The sequence below is a fragment of the Carettochelys insculpta genome, chromosome 2, assembly GCF_033958435.1.
Source record: "Carettochelys insculpta isolate YL-2023 chromosome 2, ASM3395843v1, whole genome shotgun sequence".
Taxonomy (NCBI): Eukaryota; Metazoa; Chordata; order Testudines; family Carettochelyidae; genus Carettochelys; species Carettochelys insculpta.
Genome location: NC_134138.1, coordinates 33,642,424 through 33,666,207, shown reverse-complemented (window position 1 = coordinate 33,666,207; position 23,784 = coordinate 33,642,424). Strand labels below are relative to the sequence as shown.

The 23,784-nt window shown below is 41.1% G+C and overlaps 1 protein-coding gene across 3 annotated transcripts in view; it reads right to left on the bottom strand.

Moving 5' to 3' along the window:
* CSMD3 (CUB and Sushi multiple domains 3) overlaps positions 1 to 23,784 on the bottom strand; it is a 1,166,921-nt gene that overhangs the window by 354,667 nt on the left and 788,470 nt on the right. For all 3 annotated transcript variants that reach the window (XM_074985642.1, XM_074985643.1, XM_074985644.1), the window contains 3 exons: positions 22,673 to 22,864; positions 16,877 to 17,003; positions 15,706 to 15,908 (listed from right to left, as the gene is read on the bottom strand). In XM_074985642.1, the coding sequence (XP_074841743.1) occupies positions 15,706 to 15,908; positions 16,877 to 17,003; positions 22,673 to 22,864 (522 nt within the window). The remainder of the gene's footprint in view (positions 1 to 15,705; positions 15,909 to 16,876; positions 17,004 to 22,672; positions 22,865 to 23,784) is intronic.

Here is a 23,784-nt window from a genome sequence, read left to right as displayed (position 1 = left end):
AAACAAACTAAATCATAACCACTTTTTCATACTGTTTGAAATTTTGAAAATTCAGTATTGTTAACTATACATTAAAATCCACTAGTAGCTTACATCTTCATACAACGAGAAGATTATGTGATAGTCCGTCTGGAAAAACCTATTGTAGAATTCTGTGGCAAATTTGTTTACAATGTACCACATATCACTAGACAATATATAAATCTAGAGATAAATGTAATTGTATTCTGTGTCAACCAACACAAGTAACCTTCAAACTTCAAACTATATCAAAGATAAATTAGTTCTATTATAAAAGTGGACCAAACTTCCAAAAAACAATCTTATGATACAGAAATGTCTCAAAGTAAGCAGTTTTATTTTACAACTCAAAAATTCAGTTTATTGCTCAAAGATACAGTGTGTTGTACAGAAAAAAATTACAAGATTGGAAAATAAATTCCCCTCACCATTATTTTTACTCCCTAAACAAATTATTAAATAAATAAACAAGAAATAAACAAATTCTATTACTTTTTTCGGATTTGGATTAGGTAGTAAACTCTTTTTTCTGAGTTGCCACTTTAGAGGTTGTTATACAACACTGCCATTTATTGCAACATTTCTTTTATTTCTCAGTAGAAGGATCTATTCTGGTTAATGATCTGATCAGATTAGAGATTCTTAGAAAAACTAATTTGTTAGTAGTCTGTCTAAATTTTGATAGAAGAAAAATGTATCTTTTTTGTGGGAATTCTGGGAGTATTAAGAAAGGTCAAAATCTGATTTATTCGCATAGAGCATGCCTACAGCACAAAATTATTCCAGAATAGTTTATTCCAGCATTATTGTTACAAAGTAAACTATTCTGGAATAATGCATCTATACTACAGGGAAGCCCACAAATAAGAAAAAACTCAGCCCCAAAATAGTAACAGAGAGGTAGCCATGTTAGTCTGTACTCTAAACTAGTGTGTCCACACAGGCTGCTTCTACACTAGCAAGCCCTTTCAAAAGCAAAACTGAAAGGAGGACCCCTTTTGAAAGAACCCACAACATGTCTACACAAAGAGCGCTTTCAAAATTATTTTTGAAAGATCGTGGTGCAGCTTTCAAAACTGCTTTTCCCTTCCCTTCTCAGGAAGAGCCTCTCCTTTCGAAACCCTCTTTCAAAAGGAGGCCAAAGTAGATGCTGCGCAGACTGCTCAAAAGAGCGGTCCTCCATGGTGCTGACCAGCTGGTGTGTGGAGACGATCTTGGCAGAACATGAGGGGCTCTATGGCCAGCATGTCCAGCTGCATTTAAAGATGCACCAGCCCACAAGCCCCATGCAGGAAGCTCAGAGTGTGCTGGCTGCAGGTACCACACAAGCCTGCACAGCACAGCCTCACAGTGAGGACAGAGGTGAGCAAGGCACCCCACCAGCCTCATGGCAACACCCCAAGACTCCGGTGGCCTCCAGGGACACCCCTCTGACCCACCCAAGGGGTTCCCAGAGGGCCAGTAGGGGCCAATAAAATGTGCCTCCTCCTGAAGCAAGGGGCAGATAAAAAAACTTGTTAGGGCTGTGGGAGTAGGAGCAGGTGCTTCTCCACACCATTAGCCAGCGCAGGAATGCTGCAGCCTTTGCATGGCTGTCAGCCAGCCTGAAGACTTGAGGGCCACCCCCACTCCCCCTGCTCTGTCAGAAGTGAAAGAGCTGTGCCAGGCATATGCCCGGGCGTGGGATGCATCTGGCCACTCAGGCAGTGCCTACCAGCTGCTCCCACTACAAAGTCCTTGCTCATCTGCTGGGGCCGATGGATGCAGCTGAGCCAGAAGCCAAGGTGGACACGGCGGTGCAGCAGGCAGAGGCCCAGCTCATGCTGGATGAGCAGGTGGGACCCTCGGACACAGACCATGTCTGGGAACAGGACTTGTCCTCAGATGGTGAAGGGGTCCTGGTCATTGAGATACCCTCTGGCTCCTCCAGCAGGGACCCCTCCACCCGGGCCACCCCTGAAGTCCTCAAGAAACTGTCAAGTACATGACTGGTGAACTGGACACCCCCGTCACAGCCGGTAGTGGGCCAGCCAACCCACCCGCAGCACTCAGCACCCCAGGCTGTGGACAGCAGCACAACCCACAAGCCCTGGGAGGGGCTGGGCAGGGGGACAGATGCTGCCCAGTATGTGGCCACAAATGCAGGGACCCCATGTGCCCAGGATCCCCCATGGCCCACCAGCCACAGGCAAGGAGGCTAGGCACAGAGAGATGGGGAGCATGACCCCTCGGGCCAGAGCAAGGGGCTGACAGTTTGCCCCCTCCCCTCTTGTCTCCACAGCACCACTGTCTGAGGGCTAGGTGAGCCCTGTCCAGGGTCGGGACACCACCCACACAAGCGCTGAGGGTGCCATGCTGTTGGGCCACCCACTGACCATGTGGGCCCATGCACAGAGGCCATATCGCTGCTACTACCATGGGGCAATGAGGAGGAGGCTGCCTTCCAGGTGGTGGCGATACAGGAACAGACAGCTGTGTTCCAATGGTGGCTCAACCTCGAGGAGGCAGACATGGGGTGGAGGTGTGCAGCCTGGGGAGAGGTCACTTGGACCTTTTGGACTCTCACCCGGGCTGTCACCTGGCACCTGCCACACCACCTGCTGTCTCCCCCCCGCCTCCCTGCAGGCTGCCCTACCACCTTCCCCACCACCTTCTCTGACACGCCCCCCCCACCCGGCACCACCTCCTATGCCACATCCCCCACTGCCCCACCTTGCCAGCACCCTTGCCACCCCCTACTGCTCCACCCTCCTCCCACCCAACGCCCCAGGCTTCTCCCATCGACCTCCCTTACTGCTCGCATCTCGCAAGGACTACAGAGGCTTACTGTGGTCCCTGAGCAGGTCAATTTTCTGTGGTAGCGTAGACCTACTCTAAGTTTGATCATTGAGATGCAGACCTCTTTGAACTCAACTATTAAGATGACATGAAAACCCTCTGCTTATATTTGGCCTCTAAAACGTGGCATTTTGATTCATTATATCATCAAGATTAGTATTCAATTGTTATATAAAACTTTCCATCTGTAAGCTCTCAAAGCATTTTACAAAGACACATATCATTCCCATTTTACAGAAGGGGAAAGTGAGGTGAGCACAGCAAAGTAGTTAGTCCATGGTCACACATCAGGTTGGTAGCAAGGCCTGGAAAAAAAGCATATTGTTTTCTAACAAAAAGTTAGATGTTTCTAACAAAAAGTTAGATGTTCTCCATTTATTCTCCACATTTCTTCTGTATAAGCCAGATACAATTCTATTCCTACAGCAATATTTAACACTTGCTCCAAGGCAACTTCCAGCAAGCTTTACTGAGAAGTTCACTAACAGCCTGTTACTTTTCTTTAGCTTTCGGTTTTCAATCAATATAATATGGGAACAGATATAAATTTACAGTATGTCTAAATAAAAATAACTTGCACATTAGTCAGCTGGGGGGGAAGTTATTTTGCAGGTGGAGGACAGAGAACAACATGCCCAGGATTCATGCTGCTTTCCTGCCTAATGCAGCCTGTTTCTCAAGATGGGGGCACTCAACCTGTTTTATTACCTGAAGGATACTATGGCTGGCCAGTTCCTCTCACCACTTCAGACATACTGTGGTGAATGAGTTCATAAAAGCATCTATGGACAGTAACTTGAAGAGAAAGTGGCACCCATATATCTCTGAATGTATTTTTACTGGCTACTGTAAAACGAGAAATAAAATACATGTTATCTAAATCTTCAAAATATTTTAGTTGCCAACATTTCAAAGTCACTGACTCATATCAATTTATCATCATAGCAACATTTTGACTGCACCAATTGGATCAGATGTCAACTGTAAATAATGTAGTGAAATAAAAAAGAGAAGGGATTAATACAGAAGATAAAGAGAATTTTGGTAGAAATACAGCATAGAAAGCATTTCCATTCACTAGGGTTCCGCATTTGGGTCAGTGAAAAGATTTTTTTTCTGCATTTTCAGTTTTGTTTTGTTTTAAAGCGAACTATAAAATTCTGGGGTGATTTCCATTAGTAGATGAAGAAAATCCCACTGGTTCAGTACTTGAATATTAAAGGCCAGATTTGCTATGTCAAATGTGTCACACACATTTCCATATAGCTTGAAAAGAAATGGATAGCAGATTTTCAGGATTCAAGAATGAGCATTTTACAAATGTGAAACTATAATCTGGACCTTAAAATTATTTTGAGGGAACAGCACATTACTAATTTAGAAACAAACACTTGCCAAATGTATGATGACATTTTCATGACTAAGCCAAAATTTACTCTCAGTTGCACAGTTGTAAATCTATCATAACTCCACTGAACTCAAAGAGATTTACTTGAGCTACATAAGCCGTGTCTACACGTGCACGCTACTTCAAAGTAGCGGCACTAACTTCGACGTTAGGCGGCAAGACGTCGAAGTCGCTAACCCCATGAGGGGATAGGAATAGCGCCCTACTTCGACGTTCAACGTCGAAGTAGGGACCGTGTAGTCGTTGCGCGTCCCGCAACTTCGAAATAGCAGGGTCCGCCATGGCGACCATCAGCTGAGGGGTTGAGAGATGCTCTCTCTCGAGCCCCTGCGGGGCTCTATGGTCACCGTGGGCAGCAGCCCTTAGCCCAGGGCTTCTGGCTGCCGCTGCGGCAGCTGGGGATCCATGCTGCAGGCACAGGGTCTGCAACCAGTTGTCAGCTCTGTGTATTTTGTGTTGTTTAGTGCAACTGTGTCTAGGAGGGGCCCTTTAAGGGAGCGGCTTGCTGTTGAGTCTGCCCTGTGACCCTGTCTGCAGCTGTGCCTGGCACCCTTATTTCGATGTGTGCTACTTTGGCATGTAGACGTTCCCTCGCAGCTCCTATTTCGATGTGGTGCCGCGCAACGTCGAAGTTGAACATCGACGTTGCCAGCCCTGGAGGACGTGTAGACGTTACTCATCAAAATAGCCTATTTCGATGTAGGCTTCACGTGTAGACGTAGCCATAGTGATGTAAATGGGAGGTGATTGGTTCAATGACGTTGTGTATGGTTTCTGTCAGGTCAGAGTTTGAATCTCAGAGCCCACTTTAATTACAATTCAAATATATACTAAAAAAATGGCATCTTCTGCAGAGACAGGACCAAATAAACCATCTTTTTCCTCTTTCAGTTGTTAGTTGCTCTCAGAAAAGAAGAGTATAACATAAAGTACTCCTGCTACAAGCCACCAACAGGGTGTTTTATGTGCAAATGCAAATACTCCCTTACAATATTTACCTGGGAAATGAAAACACATCCCACACCCTACTAACCTAAGAGTGAGGAAGAGCTAACAATTACTGCTGTTGCTAATACCTATCTTTAACCTGTGCCAAGAATTGAAAGCTTGCCATGGGCAGAGATGTTACTAGCTGTAGTCTTAAAAATGATTGCTAGCTTGAAAGAGAGAGATAGACAGTGAGTGATAGAACAAATAAATCCACAGAGCAGATTCATATGTTTAAGTCTTTCAATGGTCAAGGAGCTCTTAACAAAACAAAAACATAGTCTTAAAACTCAGTCTGCACATCAATGAATGTTTGTGACAGGAAAGGTCTCTTTGAAACCTGAATTACTAGCACAAAATTAAACTAACACCCCCAATTCAAAGCCTACTGATATCATTAAAATAGGTTCTGAAAGAATAAAGGTGAGAAAAAATGCCTGTTACAGTGTAAACCTCAGCAAGAAAATCTTATAATTTCTGTTTCTGTGGGATGAAAGAGTGGCTATACTTTAAGGAGTGACAGCTGTATCAACAATACTGTAACACATAAATAAAACAAACCCATACAAAAAGGACCTGAATCTCAGAAATCCATTCTGAAGCCCACTAAATAGTAAGGACAGCAGCAGTGGAGGTCTCTTGCAATGGAGAAATACAGTACAACATTGCATCAATTTCATCTCGGGAAACCTTCCCAAATAGAATTGTGTGGGAATGTGGAGGTTTTGTGGGGGCATGTGGGAATTGTCCATGCAAAGTGGAGAAGCAGAAAATCTGAGGGACAAATGTGGTCATAAATCAATTGACAGAGAGGGATACAGTGCTAAGACTAGGACTCTATTAAAGGCCCCCTATCATTTCAAAATTATTTAAAAAACATTTTTTCTTATGTAGTATCCAGAAGCACTGAGACCTCATCTGGGGTGAGTGAAGTGTCTGTTCTACAACCTTGGTTGAAAGCCAGCTGGCCTTTTGCCCACATGGTAGAGTGCAGGGTTTAGAGCCTGTGCTCACAGGTTCTATCCCTGGTGCTGGTAAATTGGGTCTGTCAGTGTTACACTTAGATTATAGCAGCTAATATTTCTGCTCTTCAATATCTATCTATCTCTGCTCCCTGCAAGGAGTCAACAGACAGCCCAGCACCACCCCTCATGCAGGGTGTGTCTACACAGACACAAATCTTCAAAATAACCATGCTAATGGCTATTTCAAAGATTACTAATGAGGCATTGAACTGAATAGTCAACACCTCATTAGGACACTTCCAGATGTGGCGCTTTGAAAGGACACAGCTACACAGGGGTCGCTGATCGGAATAAGGGGATTTCGAAAGGTGAGGGTCCTTTCAAAAAGGACACCCGTGTAGCCGCACCAAGCTGCGTGCTTTTGAAGTGCTATGGCCAGAAGCATCCTAATGCTAATGAGGTGCTGAATATTCAATTCAGTGCCTTATTAGTAATCTTTGAAATATGGCTATTTCGAAGCTATGTGCCCATGTAGACACAGCCAAAGAGTCTTTGGGGAAGACCCATCATCCCAGCCCTGCTTACTGCCTGCACGGAGCAGCCAGCTGTGAGCGCCCCAACCCTCAACCCCATGAGTGTCCACCAGCCAGAGAGTTCAGTGCCCCTTACTCCCCCCAAGAGGCTGGTTCAGAGATCTGGGCAGCAAAGCCACCAGGACAAAGAAGTCCCAGCCCCCCAGAAGGATGCACTCTTAGAGCAGGTGAACCCTCGTTGCCATGGGTGGATCCACTAAGAACCTGCCAACCTCCTAGTCCCCTACCCTGAACCCCCTGATTGGAGCCCCTTCTAACCTAAGTCCTGCACCCTCTGCATCCTTCTAGCCTCCCTCCCACACACACTTCTCCCAACGCCCATCTCCTGCCCTGACTTTTGTACCCTCAGCCTCCCACATCTTCCAGCTTCCTGCCTGAGGTTCCCCATACCTCGCATCCCCAAGCCCTTGCCCTGTCTACACTCCCCTCACCACCTGTAGCTGCCTGCCCTAAAGGACCTGAGCAAGGACCTGGGTAAATCTTTTTATAAGCCAGATCTGTGTTGTACTAAAACCTTTAAGATATTTTCATATATGTGTAAAACGTATTTTTACTTGATTTTGAGGAGGGTGTAAAATACCTTTGGTATTGTTGGGTTAACTATCAGATGGATATGGCTTATAAACAATTCAAATAATATCACCCAAAATATGTACAATATGTTAATCATATGTATCTGAACTATTTTAGCTTTACTGTCAACTGAAGTTAACTGATTCACCTTCAGTTGCTTGGTTATTTAAATTGTGTATTTGTTTTGAAGTCTGGGGAGGTGTGAGAAAACAAACCTCAACTAACTGTTTTCATATTAATTATAATGATAGTTTCTGGTTAAAAGTCAACCAAAGTCTATGGAAAGTCTCTAATAAACTTCAGCTGCCTTGGATTAAGCCCCCAGCTCAACAATGGCACAATATATTACAGATTTTAATTATGCTCTGAAAGACAGGAAAACAAACCATTTTAAAAGAAATCTTAGAAAGACTGACTTCCAATAACTTCAATGATGCCTTCCCTTCAAAAACCATGTCTGTCACTCCTATCCATTACTTTTTAGATGGAAGACAGGCAATGCCAACTGAAGGAAAGATTTTTGATTAATTTCAATTCATCTCTGCAGACCTGGAGTGTATAATTCATGTAGGTGTTCTGGGGGGTTCCATCAGGCTGCTGCTGCCCTGGAGTTCAAGGCTTTGAGACCCCATCAATGACGCTCAGAATGGAGCCAGTGCAGGGCCCCACCACTGCTGCCCATGTGGAGTGACCCCCATGGCCAACTGCCTGGGCACACCTAAGCTGGTCTGATGCAGCTGGTTCTAGGATTGTCCCCAGCTGCTTGGGTGGCCCTGGCATCAGCTGCTGCAGAACTCAAGGAAGTCTTGGAAAGGTCAGAACTGTAACTTCCATGACCTCTATTAAAAGAATAAATACATAAATAAAGTATATGTAAATATTTTGCAAGTCACAATATGTTCTTTAGCATAAATTTACCCATATGAAGTTTATCTTGATTTGATTTGAGTTGAAATAGGCAGAACACCAACAAACACAGTACTTGCCAAGGTCCCTGCAGGGATATGTCAAAGCCATATTTACTTGGGTTTTAAGAGAACGACACACTAAAATTGTTTGGAGAAGAATTGAGGAAATATAAGAAATATTATTGAAAAATAAATAAAATGGGAACATAGGAAGTATTTTTCAGAGAAAAGGAAAGAGATTTTAAGAAAAAAATGCATAATGGCTATGTCTACACTAGCCCCAGCCTTTAAAAAGGGGGATGCTATTAAGACACTTCAGGATATGTTAATGAGGCACTGCCATGAAAGTGCCGCTTTTGAATCGTGGGCTGCCTGTGTAGATGGGGGCCTTTTGAAAGGACCCCCCATCTTTGAAAGCCCCTTAAAGGGTCCTTTTGAAAGGCCCCCATCTACACGGGCGGTGTGCAATTCGAATGTAGCACTTTCAATTTGCTGTGGCTGCCATTCTGCTAACGAGGTGCTGCATAATCATGGCAGAACCTCATTAGCATATCCCAAAGTGTCTCATTAGCTTCCCCTTTGGAAAGGCAGGGGCTCGTGTAGACATAGCTAATGTGATTAAATCATTCATTCTTCAAGAGTGTTGAACCCTTTGTTCACATTTTCCTTGGATAATTAGTACGAGCTTATACTTCAATAAGGGTAACAAGGCATGCAAGTGTTGTTTGTTCTATTCTGCGATACATCCATCTTCTTCATATAAGACATGTCTAACCTCAAATCAGGAAAAGTAAGTCCAAGTTAAAGAGTCAGTATTTTCTGTCCTATCATATGAGAGTCTGTACTTAATAATTTACCTTACTAAAAATATAACCTGGCATTCAAAATATTAAACTCACACAGAGACCTACACGTTTGTCCCATTAAAAAAAAATGTTAAACTCACTTTTCACAGGTGCAGAGAAGGTATCAGTTATAAACAGCTGGTCTGATCCTGCTACCTGCCATTGAGGCTAATTGGGCATTTATCCACATTAAACCCCAAAAATAAATCGCGTTAAAGAAAACATTATTATGATGGCAAAATCAAGTATCCAAACGTTACCAACATCCAGAATTAAGTTTGCCTGTACAAACTTAACCTCACCTTCTTGTGCATATGAATTATGCTTCAGTCTTTAACTACAACATCACAACTCTTATTTTCTAATGTACTCATGAGTCATGATACATCACCTAAGGGGTCAGCAAATGAAATTAATAAGCAGAAAGTCTAAACCAAAAACATTTTTTCTTTTCACAACACACAGTCAACCCCGTAGAACTCTTCACTAGAGGTTGTTGTGAAGACCAAAATTATAACAGAGTTCAAAAAGAGAACTAGATAAATTCACGGAGAACAGGTACTTCAATGACTGTTACCCAGGGTTGGGGGGGATGGTGTCCCTAGCTTCTGTTTGCTACAAATTCGGCATGAGCGACAGGGATTGGATCACTTGATTATTATGCATTCTGTTAATTCCCTTTGCAGCACCAGGCACTGGCTAATGCTGGAATACAGGACACTGGTCTGGATGTTCATTATTGAGCAGTTGTTCAATATTTTTTTTCTTTTAATTCTTCAAAGAGTGGGTCCAAGTTTCATTTACTGGTCATTCTTCAAACTGCACTGAAGACAGAATTATGAACTTTGCTGTGTAACCCTATTCTGAGAGAAAATACTGGATATTCTGAATTTGTTCACTTTATTCATGAGTTTCTAAATTTAAATGAATTCAATTGCGCAATTTAAGAAGTATAGTATGTGACGTGCACCTCACTTATTTTCAGTGTCCCTCTCACAGACAGGCTTGTGTGCAAAGAGAAATGGTGTGTGCAAAGGCCTTTGGCTGGAAGATGAATCAAGTGTTGAAGCAACAATACTTCATGGACTTTGAGGAATAAGAGGACTTTCAAGTTGCCCCTGCACTTCCACGTACCGGCAGGTGAGAAATGGAGAAGTCGTTTGCCAGTATTTCGAAGTTTAAAACTTTGGAGCTGCCACGGGGCGGGGGGGGGGCGGGATTTGCTTAATGAAGTGCTGCGTATGCATGGCAGCACTTCATTAGTAAACTCCCAACATCCTAAACTCCACCATGAAGCCACTGAGAGCTCCATGCCAGTCCCAAGCCTGGAGGAAGGAGGAGGGTTGGTCAGATGTGTGTCGATGCACTGACTGTCAAACAACAATACGAATGAAATCTGATGTCAGTACAACTAAATGTGAAAAGATGCTGGCTCGGACGTCACCCAGATAAACAAGGTCCATGAAACCAATCAAGTGATTGGGGTTGGGTCAATAAGCTGGCTACTGAAAGAAAATTACACCTAACACATATGCTGTCCACTGGAACATAGAACGTCTGAACACTGTGGGCAACTAGAAAATTAGAGCTGCTTCAGAAGGAGATGGAGAGATACTGATGTGATATACTTTGACTGGAAGAGATGTGTTGGACAGGATCAGGAGAGATATGCGGTTGCAAAGTCATTTGGGCAGGAAACAAAACGAAGCACGAAGCAGGAGTTGGATTCCTTCTTAGCAAAACATCTAGAAGAGCATTATTAGGACACAAACCGGTGACTGCAAGAATGATGGTTGCGCGATTTGAAGCAAGACCGTTCAACATCTCAGCCATTCAGGTGTATGCACCCATGTCGGACACTACGGAGGAAAATACTGAGCTCTTCTTTAAAGACTTGACAAAGACGGTGGAGGAGATACAAAAGAAAGATATGTTGATCTTCGAAGGAGATTGGAATGCGAAGGTTGGAACAAATAATGAAGGTTGGGAGAGAGTCATGGGAAGGTTTGGATAAGGAGAAAGAAATGAACAAGGTCAGAAACTACTAGAGTTTACTACAGAGCATGAGACTGTGATCTGCAACACGAGATTCCAACAAAAGGACTGTAGGAAGTGGATGTGGTGATCAAATGATGGGAAGTCCAAGAACATGATAGATATGATTTGGTAAGAAGAAGATGCATAACATTAGTACAGCAGTGCTGAACTTTCCAAGGAGCGGATATAGGCTCAGACCACAGTCTAATGATTGCAAACATCATGATAAAACTCAAAAGAAAATGTAAGAAAAGAAGAGATGTGGCGAGGCTATGTGAGGAAGAAACAGGCAATGCATACAGAGCAGTGCTCGAAGAGAAAATTAAGAATATCACCACAGAGAAAGACCTAGATAAGAGAGTCGCAGGGATAGCCATCGCTATAGAACAGGCAATTGAGCAGACTGTTCCTGAAGAAGAAAAGATCAATAACAAGTGGATTACCCAGAAGACAGTGAAGTTGGTTCAAGAGAAAAGAGCAATGAAGATCAGAAGAGATGTTTCTGAGATGGCAGAACAGCAATATAGGATGAAATGCAATGAGGTAAGGAAAGCAGCCAGAAAGGATAAGAAGAAATGGTTAGAGGATCAATGTGAAGATATTGAGAGGTATTACGGTGAATGTAAGACCAGGGAGGTGTGTAAGACAATTAGGAATATTAATTGGAAATGGCAACTGAAGCAGATGGCGATCAAAGATGAGAATGAAGAAGTGCTCATGAACAGGGAGAAGATTGTGCAGCAATGGACAAGATATTGCACCAATCCATACAAAGCACAGTTGGACCCGAGTGTCTCAGAGAGACTGACTGAAGAATTGAAAGAGATATCTCCCCCGAGCATCGAGAGTGAGACTGATATTTCAAAGTAGGAAGTAGAAAAAGCAGTGAAACGACTAAAGAACAACAAGAGCCCTGGAAATGATAAGATCACAGGAGAGATGATCAAATATGGTGGAGAAAGCATGATTCAGGAAATACAACGACTATGTAATATAGCATGGAAGGAAGGGAAGGCGCTTAAGGAATGGACAAGATCTGTGCTAGTGACAATACCCAAGGAAGGAAGTACATTGGAGTGCAAGAACTAGAGAATGATTGCCCTAATGAGTCATCTGGGCAAGGTGCTGATGATGATACTGACTGAGAGATTAAGATCGCAGATAGAAGAACATATAGCAGATGAGCAAGCAGGGTTCAGAAAAGATAGAAACGCTATACAGCAGATATTGGCACTAAGACTGATCGCAGAGAAAGCTCGATGAAAGGACAAAAACGTACACACTTGCTTTGTTAATTTTCAAAAGGCATTTGACAGTATAGATCAGAAAGTGACTTGGGCGGTGTTGGAGTCATACAGAGTTGGTAGCAGACTGATACGGTTGTTGAAAGATATCAATGATAATGCGGAGGCAGCGGTGAAAACATGTGGGGAGTTGGGAAGTTGGTTTAAAACAAGTAGAGGTATGAGACAAGGAGATCCGATGTTGCCAAGTATCTTCATTGCACATCTGGAGAGAGTGGTGGACAAGATCAAGGAAGAGGTAGAAGGGATATCTGTGCACAGGAAAAGAATTAACAACTTGAGTTTCACGGATGATATATTTATCATTGAGGAAGATGAGGAGAAGCTAGAGAAAATGGTGAGAGCGTTAAACGAAGAAGAGAAGCGTTACGGACTGATTATGAACATCGATAAAACAAAAACAATGGTATTCGGGTAAAAGGAAATAGGAAGGAAGGTCAGTGTCGATGGTATTGAACTAGAAAATGTAGAGAAGTTCACATATCTGGAGAGCAACTTAATGTATGATCTAGACTGTAAGAAAGAAATAGCGACTAGAATAGCGAAAGCAAGAGCAAGTTTGAAGGAGATGTATAAGATCTGGAAAAGCAAAACAATTAGCTTAAGAACAAAGCTGGGCATCTTGAAAACGTGTCTATTCAGGAGCATGTTGTACGGATGTGAGACATGGGTGATAATGAAAGATTCGAAAAGAAGAATGTTGGCATTCAAAGGAGTTGTTACAGAAAGATTTGGAGGATAGGATGGATGCAGAAGGTCACCAATGAGGAATTATATAGGAAGATACAGCAAAAAGAGAACTTGCTGCAGAAGGTTATAAAAGGGAAGCTACAACTATTTGGACATATTTGCAGAATGAATGACGAACGAAAAATCAAGACCCTAGTATTCAGCATAATGGATGGTTTGAACAACAGAGGCAGACCCCGCAGAAAATGGATAGATGATGTAGTAGATTGGTGTAGAGCTAGTCTACATAAACTAAGCCACTCTGCAATGGATAGGGAAAGATGGAAGGAAATAGTGAGAGAGGCATCAGACACCAACGGGCACGGAGCCCACAGTTATTGATGATGATTATGAACACCCTAATTACCATCCTTGCTTTGAAGGAAGGTAGTAGTGTAGATACGCCATGGTGTCACTGGTATAGATGTGTGAGCAGAGCTGGCACCAAGGTTTGTAGCTGGGATTGCTTTGGAGCAGGACATCTTTCCTCAGGTGATGGATCTAATAACAGCCAGACTGTTGTCATGCCAGAGAACCAGCAGGGTTGCTTGACCTGCCATATACCAGTGACCCCAAAGAGTTGGTAGAACGGCCACTTGCGGTCTACATGAGGGAGACAGAGAACAAATCCAAAATTTAGATACCCCCAGATGGGGAGTGTCAGAAGAAGCTAATGGAAGCTAAAGAGGGTTCACTTATAGGACTGTTTGTGGATTGGTCAGCATACTGTAGGTGGATTTCCACTGATACAGCAGTGGACTACTTCACCACTGACAGAGCCTTGGGCTGGGATGCAGTGGAATGGGGAGGCCTGCATCTCCATCCACTAGCCATCCCATCACTAGGGGTGGCGATCTCCTCATGGGTAGGCCAGGGGTCTTAGGTAGGTCTGCTGCCACTGGAGCTAAGGCACCATTCACATTCATTTTAGCTCCTGACTGGGAGCTAATTTCCCCACTGAATGACTAGATTAATAAAATGCTAACTGTTGGTTGCCCTGCCCTGATTGAGGGACCTGGTCAGCAAGACTGATTAATTGCCCTCACTGATTGCCAGTGAGGTCCTGATGACTATTGAACTGAGTCACTCTAGGAATTGGTGGAACAAGAGGTCATAGTTTCCCACCTTGTCACATAAGAAGAGACCCACAAATCTCTTTCATTCCCTCCATGGCTCTCCACAATGTATTGTCTCAAATACCAACTAAGTGTGAGGCAGAACACAGAAGAAAGGCTGCCAATGGGTGGGTATTAGAGGGCCATGGAGCAGAGCCCTGTGGTTTAAATGGGGAGGGTATTTTAAGGGATCTAGGAAAACACGGATCATTTGTGTGTGCAAGAGGGACAATCAGAATATTGTGAGGCCTGCCACATGCCTGTCGAAAGTGCGTGGGATTGAGCACAGACAGGCATTTCTACCACAAAAACCTCCTCCACTCAATTTCTGCCAGTCACACACACCATATTCAGACATCTTTTCCCTGCCACCGCCCCACCCCCACCCTCCCGACTCCCTGGAGTTATTCAGCTTCAAGGTATTTGTGTGTATGAACACTTGTATCATATACCGGAATATTCATATGCTGCAAGACCAAGGTGTGGGGGGGAACAAAACAGAGATAATACAACTATTGAGTTTTAGACTTACAACAAATTGAGTGGGATTATTATCAAATATGCAGAGTTATCAAATAGGCATAGTTACAGAATGTCAGCATTGCTGAAGAAAATGAAACTACTGGATTCAGTGCTGCAATACTTATGAGGAAAATACTGTCTTTGAATTCTGGTGAGTTTCCATGGGAAGTAGACCAGGTCTTATAATTAACTGTTTGTCACAGTAATGATTTGGAAAGTTACTGCTTTGAAAAGTTATTAACAATAATAAAAGTTATACTATTTCTTTAGTTTAATCATTAAAATGTATTAACATTTAACTACCAGTTTCAAATCACAATCGCATTGTGATTGTTAAAGTCAGTGGACTAAGTAGCACAAGAAGGCATGCAGAAGAGAACCATTGTTCTTTCCTCAGCCCATCAGCCAACCCAAAGGCAGAAGGATCCCTGCACAGATCTTTCTGGAAGAAGTTATGCTAACTTCAATCCCTCCTTCCAGAAATCAGAGTTGAATCTGCAATACTCCCATCTCCTCCTTCTTTGTGACAAGCCACTGGTCCTAATTATGAGCTTTCTTGTTTTCTAGCCGTGTCCTTCAAGTCATGACAATGTAGCAAAAATCACAGACATTTTAAAAAAAATCATGGACACAGTAACTTCTGTCACTGATTCTGTCACTGATTCTGTCACTATGATTCTGTGATTCTGTCACAACCCTGACAAAAATAGAGCTTTATAATATTAGAGTCTGTGGTCTTATACTTATTTGAAGTCAATGAAAATTGTACCATTGACTTCAGTGGGAGGATAAACACCAAAACTATTGGCTCCAGGAGACATCTACAAACCCTCTTTAAAAAAAAAAAAGTATTAACTTACTGGAAAACTGGATGGCAAACCCAGATTTGCTGATGTAAAAGTCTGTGTCAAACTGTATAGTCACTATGTTGAGTGTGCTATGAATGCCTTCTGGAATAAGAGAGCCACTAATTTCTTTAAGCAGCATTTCATTTTCTGGCGGTCCATCCCAAACTCGTAATATATCATGTGATGCTTCAGTATCAAAAGCAAGAAACTGGAGGCTGTAAAACAACATACGATTTCTATCAGCTTTGTCTTTGTTGTCACTAATGTCACTTTAGTTATAAAATAGAAAATCAACATAGCAGGTTAGTCTCAAATATTTGTGACAAATATTTCTCACTATTATTTTGATTCTATGATCCTAAAAATTAAAGATGTGAATGTACACTAAACACAGAAAGTGTTTTGATAACAGGTTGAATCTTTCTTTGCATCTATATTTGAGTTCACATACAATGCAATAATATATTGGGCTATTCAATAATCCAATAAAAAAAAACGAGATTTCTGGTAGTCTTTTGTTACTCATTTTAAAATGACATCATGTTCTTTACATTAAAATATGTTCTAAACAAATTAAAATGTGCCCATATGTAACCCCTCAGGTGCTCAGACCTCTGACAAGGGAGAGGGAAGTCTGTGCTCTGCAGCCTTATCTGAGCAGCTGGTAGATTTTAGTTCATGTAGTAGAGCACATGCCGCACGTGGCTTTAGCCCCTAAGGTTGCCCCTCCTGACAACAACCTGGCTTTGTTGGCCTTACAGATATATTTTACACGTGTGGGAAACATGGTGTTTCAGCTAACAGTAATCAAATGCTTGACTTACAATTAATTAATGAGCTGCAATCTTCTCCTTTACATGTTTCTCCTTTTTTCCCCACTTTGCTTTGTGCTAGCTCAGCCCACTGGGTCTAGTGCCACATGCTCTGGCTAAGTGTGTGCACGTACACATTTGTCTGTTATAAAAGCTCCTGGTTCTAAAATTAATCATACTTTTTCAACTCATGACATAAATTTACTACCAAACACTACAAACCCTCATAAGAGTAGTGACACTGAAATCAGAGATGGGCTTTTACCAGCATCATAGAGCCTGACTATTGTTCGAGAAGTTTTGATTCACATTTTGTGGATTGGACATTTTCTATTTCAAACACAAGCATGTATCTGTTCCAATTACAATACCTGACAATATTTCCTGGATCTACTTCAATCATCCACATACAACGCAGATTGTTGTCATAAGGAAAAGGATAACCAGGAGATAAAATTCTTCCAGATGATTCTCCTTTAAAACGACCTCCACATTCAGCTAATAAAAACACAATTTGATTTACATGTAATTTTTATTCCATCACACATGATTCTTCAGAGCTATGTTTATATATATTGCTAACCATGAACATTATCTTTTAGGATTGAACATCCTTTATGAAACTATAATGCACGACAGGAGGAAGACTTAAAATACTTTGGAAAGATGACTTACAGGTGTCTTTTCATTCAGATACTTACGTGTTTTGCTGTAATTCCTAAGTTTGAGGGGGGGCGTTGTTTGTTTGCTTGTTTTTGACAATTCTAAATTTAATACAATCATTATGGAACATACAATGCCACATATTCATAGTAAGAAAAACTCCCCAATGCAAAGCATAGTTTAACAGATGAAAGCATGATAGAGCCAGAAGGCGTTAAGAGTAAAATAAATAACAGGAAGGAAGGAAGGAAAATGCAAAGTACAAAGAGGAAAATAAAGTCAGAAACTTCTGAGCAGAGATGTGTAATCATAGCCAAGCTATATTATTTCTTAAAGGACAACGGACAGTAAGTTACTACCTTTTAGGTGGCCTCAGCCAATCATTAATCAAACCTGAATTTTTCATAGTCCTTCTAGTCCACATCTGAGAAAACCTAATTTTTACAAAGACCCTCAGGCCTTTTAAATCTCCTTACTTTGCTTTCCTTCCATGTAGCCATTCTAATGCTTTCTCTCTGAACCACACGAAAGGCAAAATAATACTTTGATTAGATCTCTTGGTGTAGTTAAAATGCAGTCCAAGTTTAATTTAGCATCACGTAAAATATTCAGTTGGAAGATTTATTACCTTCTGATCTATGAGCTCTGTGACATAATTTAATTGAAACAGCACTTTTGATTGATTTCCCAACATGGAAGAAGCAAATTTTCAGAGACAGGTAGTCCCTTCAACCGCCTTATATATATTTTAGATATTTACCCAACCTGATAATCCTTATAAGGTCTTCTGAAAAATATTTATTTATATTTGTTCAGGTCAGATAATGAGATTTATTGTTACTCGCACTGCAGAGCTGGGACATAATAACTACATTAAAAGTATTGTATTATTTCTTGGCAGAAGAAAAAGAAAATAAGATGTTTTTTTTCCCATGAAACAATATAAGAAATTCTGTGCCAGATATGAGCATCAAGGTAATCAGATGATTTTCTTTCCTCCCCCCACCATACAGGATAGAAGATGAAATAAGCAGTTAATGGTGATGGCAAATGAAAATACAGCTGACCATATTATTATTGGTAATGTTGTTTTTGATTATGATGATGATGTTTTAAATTTTCAAACTTGACTTGATATTTATTAGAGCTGAGCCATGGTGTGAAATATCAAGTCAGTATCAAGACTTTTTTTCTAAATTCAAGGATATGTCTACACTACAGTGATCTGTTGACAGACATTATTGTTGGAAGATGTCTTCCAGAAAAACTTCTGGGGACAGATTGAGGCCACACAGGAAAGTGGATCGCTCTGTTGATCTGCTCTGTCAATAGAGAGTAGCTGGACTGCCCGGCCACTGTCTTGACATAACAGCCTACTGGAAGCACAGCAGACAGGGCTGCCCAGTGGCCCAGAAGCACTGTCTGTCAACAGAGGGCCCCCCGGAGCATCCACATGTTTGTTTGGTTGGTTGGTTGGTTGTTTTTTTTTTTGTCAACAGAGTCTGTTGAGAAAGATGGTATGCCTCATGGGGAAAAGGCAGAAGGTCATCAACAAAAGTGCCGAGTTCTGTCAACAGTATGTCTACAGAATGCATTTTTGGTATGGACACTCTGGGTTTGGTTTTTTTTTTTTTTGACAAAACACCCATTTGGTCAAAAAGGAAAAAAAAACCCTCTAGTGTAGACATAGACTAAGAGTATTGGAATTCAGGGGTTTGGTATGATATATTATCAAAACAAAAAAAAACCCACACAAACAATCCAGCAGGCAATAGCCACAATGCCTTGATTCAGATCTCATATAACTTATCTATACATTAGAATGCATGCTTCATTGTTACTGCTGGATGCAACTGAAAACAACTCTTTTTTTTTTTTTATGTAGTTTGGCTGCTGAATTGCTTGGCTGTGTTTCATTGTCTTTTAAGCTTAATTCTTCAGTTTGTATCATTATGAAGACATCATTAAACTCTGATAGCACACTTAACAATATACAAAATTCCCAAAGACGTGGAACTATGTGGGTTTATAAGGTATTATTTAGAGGTATCCCACAGATCTTTATTTTGGTCTTTATTTTATTTAATATGAATAAGCAATTATACCATGCAGTGTGGAATCAGATAGCATCACCACATACTTTTCTTTCCCTTTTCATATGCCCTACCTATACATAAATCTCACACTGGTTTTATAAAGTTATTTTAAGAAATTTATGAGCTTGCTTGAACAAACTCCTGTATGCACACCCTTAACAAGGTTTATAACCAGCTTACAGTAATTTAACAAACTCTTGTGAAGATAAACTTAATTTGGTTTATAACTGAATTATATGTTCAAAAATGAACTAAATTTAACGTATTCATCTAAAATACATTGTTATACACTAGGGCTGTGTCTGCACTACCCCCCTCCTTTGAAGGGAGGATGGTAAGTAGGGTGTTGGGAGTTTATTAATGAAGTTGCTGCGCTATATGCAGCACTTCTTTAAGCAAATTCCCCCCCACAGCAGCTTTGAAGTTTTAAACTTCAAAGTACTGGCTTGCGTCTAGCCGCAGCTCACTCCCTGGTACTTTGGAGTGTCTGGGCTACTTCGAAGTCCCTTTACTCCTCAAAATTTTGAGGAGCAAAGGGACTTTGAAGTAGCCCAGGCACTTTGAATTACCAGTGGGTGAGCTGCGGCTAGACACAAGCCGGTACTTCGAAGTTTAATACTTCAAAGTTGCCATGCGGGGGAATTTGCTTAATGAAGTTCTGTATATGCAGTGCAGCACTTCCTTAATAAACTCCCAACACCCTACTTACTATCCTCCCTTCAAAGGAGGGAGGTAGTGTAGACAAGCCCTAAGTGTCCATATAAGGAGTTGGTATAAGAATTTATATAAGCTAGGTGTCAAACTACATGTGTCCATACAAGAGTTTGCACCAGTTTAACTAAACAGATTCTTTTTTAAAAAATGCCCACAGTGCAAATTGCAAAGTACTCCATCTTGGAAGGAACAATCGGCTGCACCCATACAAAATGGGAAATGACCTCCCTGGGAAAGAGAATTGCAGAAAGGGATCTGGGGGACATAGCGGACCATAAGCTAAATATGAGTCAACAGTGCGACATTGTTGCAAGAAGAAAACAAATCTGTGATGTATTCAGAGCTGTGTCATGAGCAAGACACAAGAAGTAATTCTTTCTTTTTTAATTCTGTGCTAATTGACTCCCAGCTGGAGTACTGTGTTCATATTTTGGTGCCAGATTTCAGGAAAGATGTGGACAAATTGGAGAAAGTCCACAGAAGAACAACAACAATGATTAAAGGTCTAGAAAACATGATCTATGAGGGAAAACGTAAACATATTTGTTTATATCAGGCTAGCAAATCTGGTTCCAGCTCATGCCAAGGCCCCCAATTATCAATTAAACAATTATACATAGCTGGAATTGGTTTGCCTCACCTGTGCACTAGTACAGATAAAATAGGTATTACAGTTATAAACATGTGCTTAATATTTGAGCTTCACGGGATGCATGCATTACTCTCACTTATAACATCTACAGCCGATATTGGAAGGTAATATTTGAATGTTTGCCTGGTATGCCTCTGTAGCTGTGTAAATCACCAGACGGGAGAGAAACTGTTAGTGTGAAACACTAAATCTGACCAACAAGGAAGGCCTACAAACACTGGAGGAACTGGTGGATCATCATATAGGACAAAAGACCTTGTTGATTGCTCTCTCCAAACCCATGAAGTTGAGATCTCATCAGATGAGCTGACAGCTCAGAGAGGGGTGAAGGAACAAAGATCCCTATCAGGGAGAAGCTATACGTCTACACTCAAGGGCCAGGTTTCATAACATAGCAAAAGTGATTAGACTGGCTTAGTCATAAGGGACATATATAGCTTTCTGATTATCGAAGCTTCTATTACCTTTTGAAAGTTAAAACTGACTAATCTGTGTGTGTATGTTTATCAGAATTAATCCTGTGAATAACTCTCTTTCCATTTCTGAGTTAAAAACATCTCTAAATAATTTTGATAGGATTGGCTACCAGAGGTGGGAAAGTACGCCAAAAGTTACTTGAGTAAAAGTGCAGCTGCTTTCACTTCTGGATACTTGAGTACAATAAAGATGTGCCATGTGAGTTTGTGTGTCTGCATGCACATGTGTGTATTTTTACTCAATTAGGTTTCCAAAGGGACACCAGTGACTTGCACTTAAGTACCCCACCAAAGCAGATGTACTTTTATTCAAGTAAATTTTGGGATACTTTTTTCACCTCTGTTGGCTACAAACTCTTTTTGTGTATGAAATTTAAAGTGAAATTGACATGAGGTAAGTAACTGGTCCTCTCTGACTGGAAGTAACCTGAATATTGTTGAAATTTTTGGAGTAAGAGACAATCTACCACAAAGCCAACCTTGACTAGGTGACAAAATAGATCAGAATACCCAAGGCGACTGTCTGTGACTCCAAGGGTTGGCTGTTATAATGCCTTTGTAGTTTACCCTTAAACAAGTGGCAGGCGAAAAACGAAATATAAATTAGGGTTTGTTCCCTGCTTCTTCACAGTCTTCCCTGAAGTTCATACTCACTCTCTATATTCACACTCACAAACGACGACAGCTTGGCATCTTATGTGTCTCCAGGTTGGTACACTTCCTAGCTGAGGTAGGAATTATTATCAACAAAATTTTGGGATATTCTTGTTATATTGACTAATTATTCATTTGAAAGATATATTTAGATCATTTTAATGGAATGCTTATACTTGGCTACACAGGATCTTGAAATGAATGGCTGTGCAGAAACATACGGCAGAATAATATACCTATGAGTTTTTCACAAAAGTTAAATCTGAGCATAAATGGGCATATGCAAACTTTTTGCCTGTTACTTCCCAAAGCCCTGGTGGAAGCATGTGGGCAAAGAGGGACACTAAGGGAGCCTTTGTGATGATAAATTACTCTCTCTTTCTCACTTGTTCCCTGATTCAGAAATAAGGAGTAGTGCCATTTTTTCTCTGCATTAGCTGTGAGAAAACACACTATGTGGCACCCTTTACAAAGGGCTGGTCCTAAAGTCATATTCTAGTCCCCCAACCCCAGTTGGGTATCCTAGTATTCTTAATATTTGGCATTTGCACTGTATTTTGAAAATAAATAAATAAACAAACAAACAAATAAAAATTACACATGAAAATTTCTTTTAAATTGATCATATGAATAGCAAATACCTACTGGTTTGCAAATAGTTTAGCAAGTCAAGACTGAAGATAACTTTTCTAAGTTCTTTTTGAGGGATATCATCCTGTATTAATTTTTACTTTCCTGATTGTCTAACTGTATCTTTCAGAAGCTAAAAAGTGATAGATTTAGCAGGTTGGGACAGCGCTGCCAGCTAACACACATACCAGGTTAACAGCCTCTAACAAGCTGTAAAAGGCATAAGGATACTTTAAAAAAAACACAACAGCATTTTCATTAAAGTTAAAAAGAGTCTACTACCAATACAGGATGGCAGAGGATAATCCCATGCCCTTCTCTCCCCTGTCATACACTTTAGAAGGCTACTTCCATGGAGTGTGTAACCTGGATTGCATCCATAAATGATGGTGCTGCCAGCAAAATGCCCTTGGTCACTGATCTTATACCCAAATTGTGGCACACCAGGATCCTCACAATGTGAAAGCTCAAAACCTGCAATGAGAGTAGAGTAACGGAATTAAAACCATATAAACATTTGAGAATTCAAACACTTTTATTTATTTTATTTATTTATTTATGAAGTCTTTCAGTCTTCATATAACAGATTTTCATATTTCACTCAGCAATATTTTTTTTTAAATGGGACTAAGGTTGGTAGAAAAGTGCAGGATTTTCAGGGAGAAGCCTAAATTCCATTTTCAAAGTATATTCGGGCACACAGAGCCTGAGACTGTTTATAATGCAATTTGTAGCTTTGACTGCGGCATACATAGGCTACTTAGATCAATGGTGTTAAGTAACAACCTTAGGGCAGTCATGGCAGCAAGACTAGACTTCACATATGCAGCCTTGATGTTATTGTTAGTGGATCTAGCTTTGATCTTTAACAGGTGCTGTAAGCATACCTCCTGCTCAAATGCAATGCAGACGTACCCTAACTCTCACTGGAAGTCTTTGGAATTATCTACACAAGCAATTAGTTCATTGCAATCTGGAGCGTAAGATTATCTCACACTAACCTGCCCTGGATTCAGTGGCTCTTTAGACTTTGCTACCATGCACTAAAGCTCCATAGTTTGCTTTAATATACCCCACTTTGAAATGAGAGTAGACTAAAACACCCAATGGTGGTCCCTTCGTAAATGGCAGCAGGATCCAACTGATACAAAAGCTACTGCATAGCAGATTTTCACCCGTTTGCCATGAACAAAGTGTTCGTGTAAACTAGCCCTGAATGAGTTACATTAACCAGGCTTTCATTTCTTCATGCCATTTGGTTTTCCTTAAGAAGAGCTATAAACTTTCTCATGTTTAAGACACAGGCTTCAGTAATGGTGTGTTTTTAGAGAATGTGCTATTCATTTCTTCTTTCTGCAGCTGGTATGCCTATGACTCAGTCAGAAAAATACAAA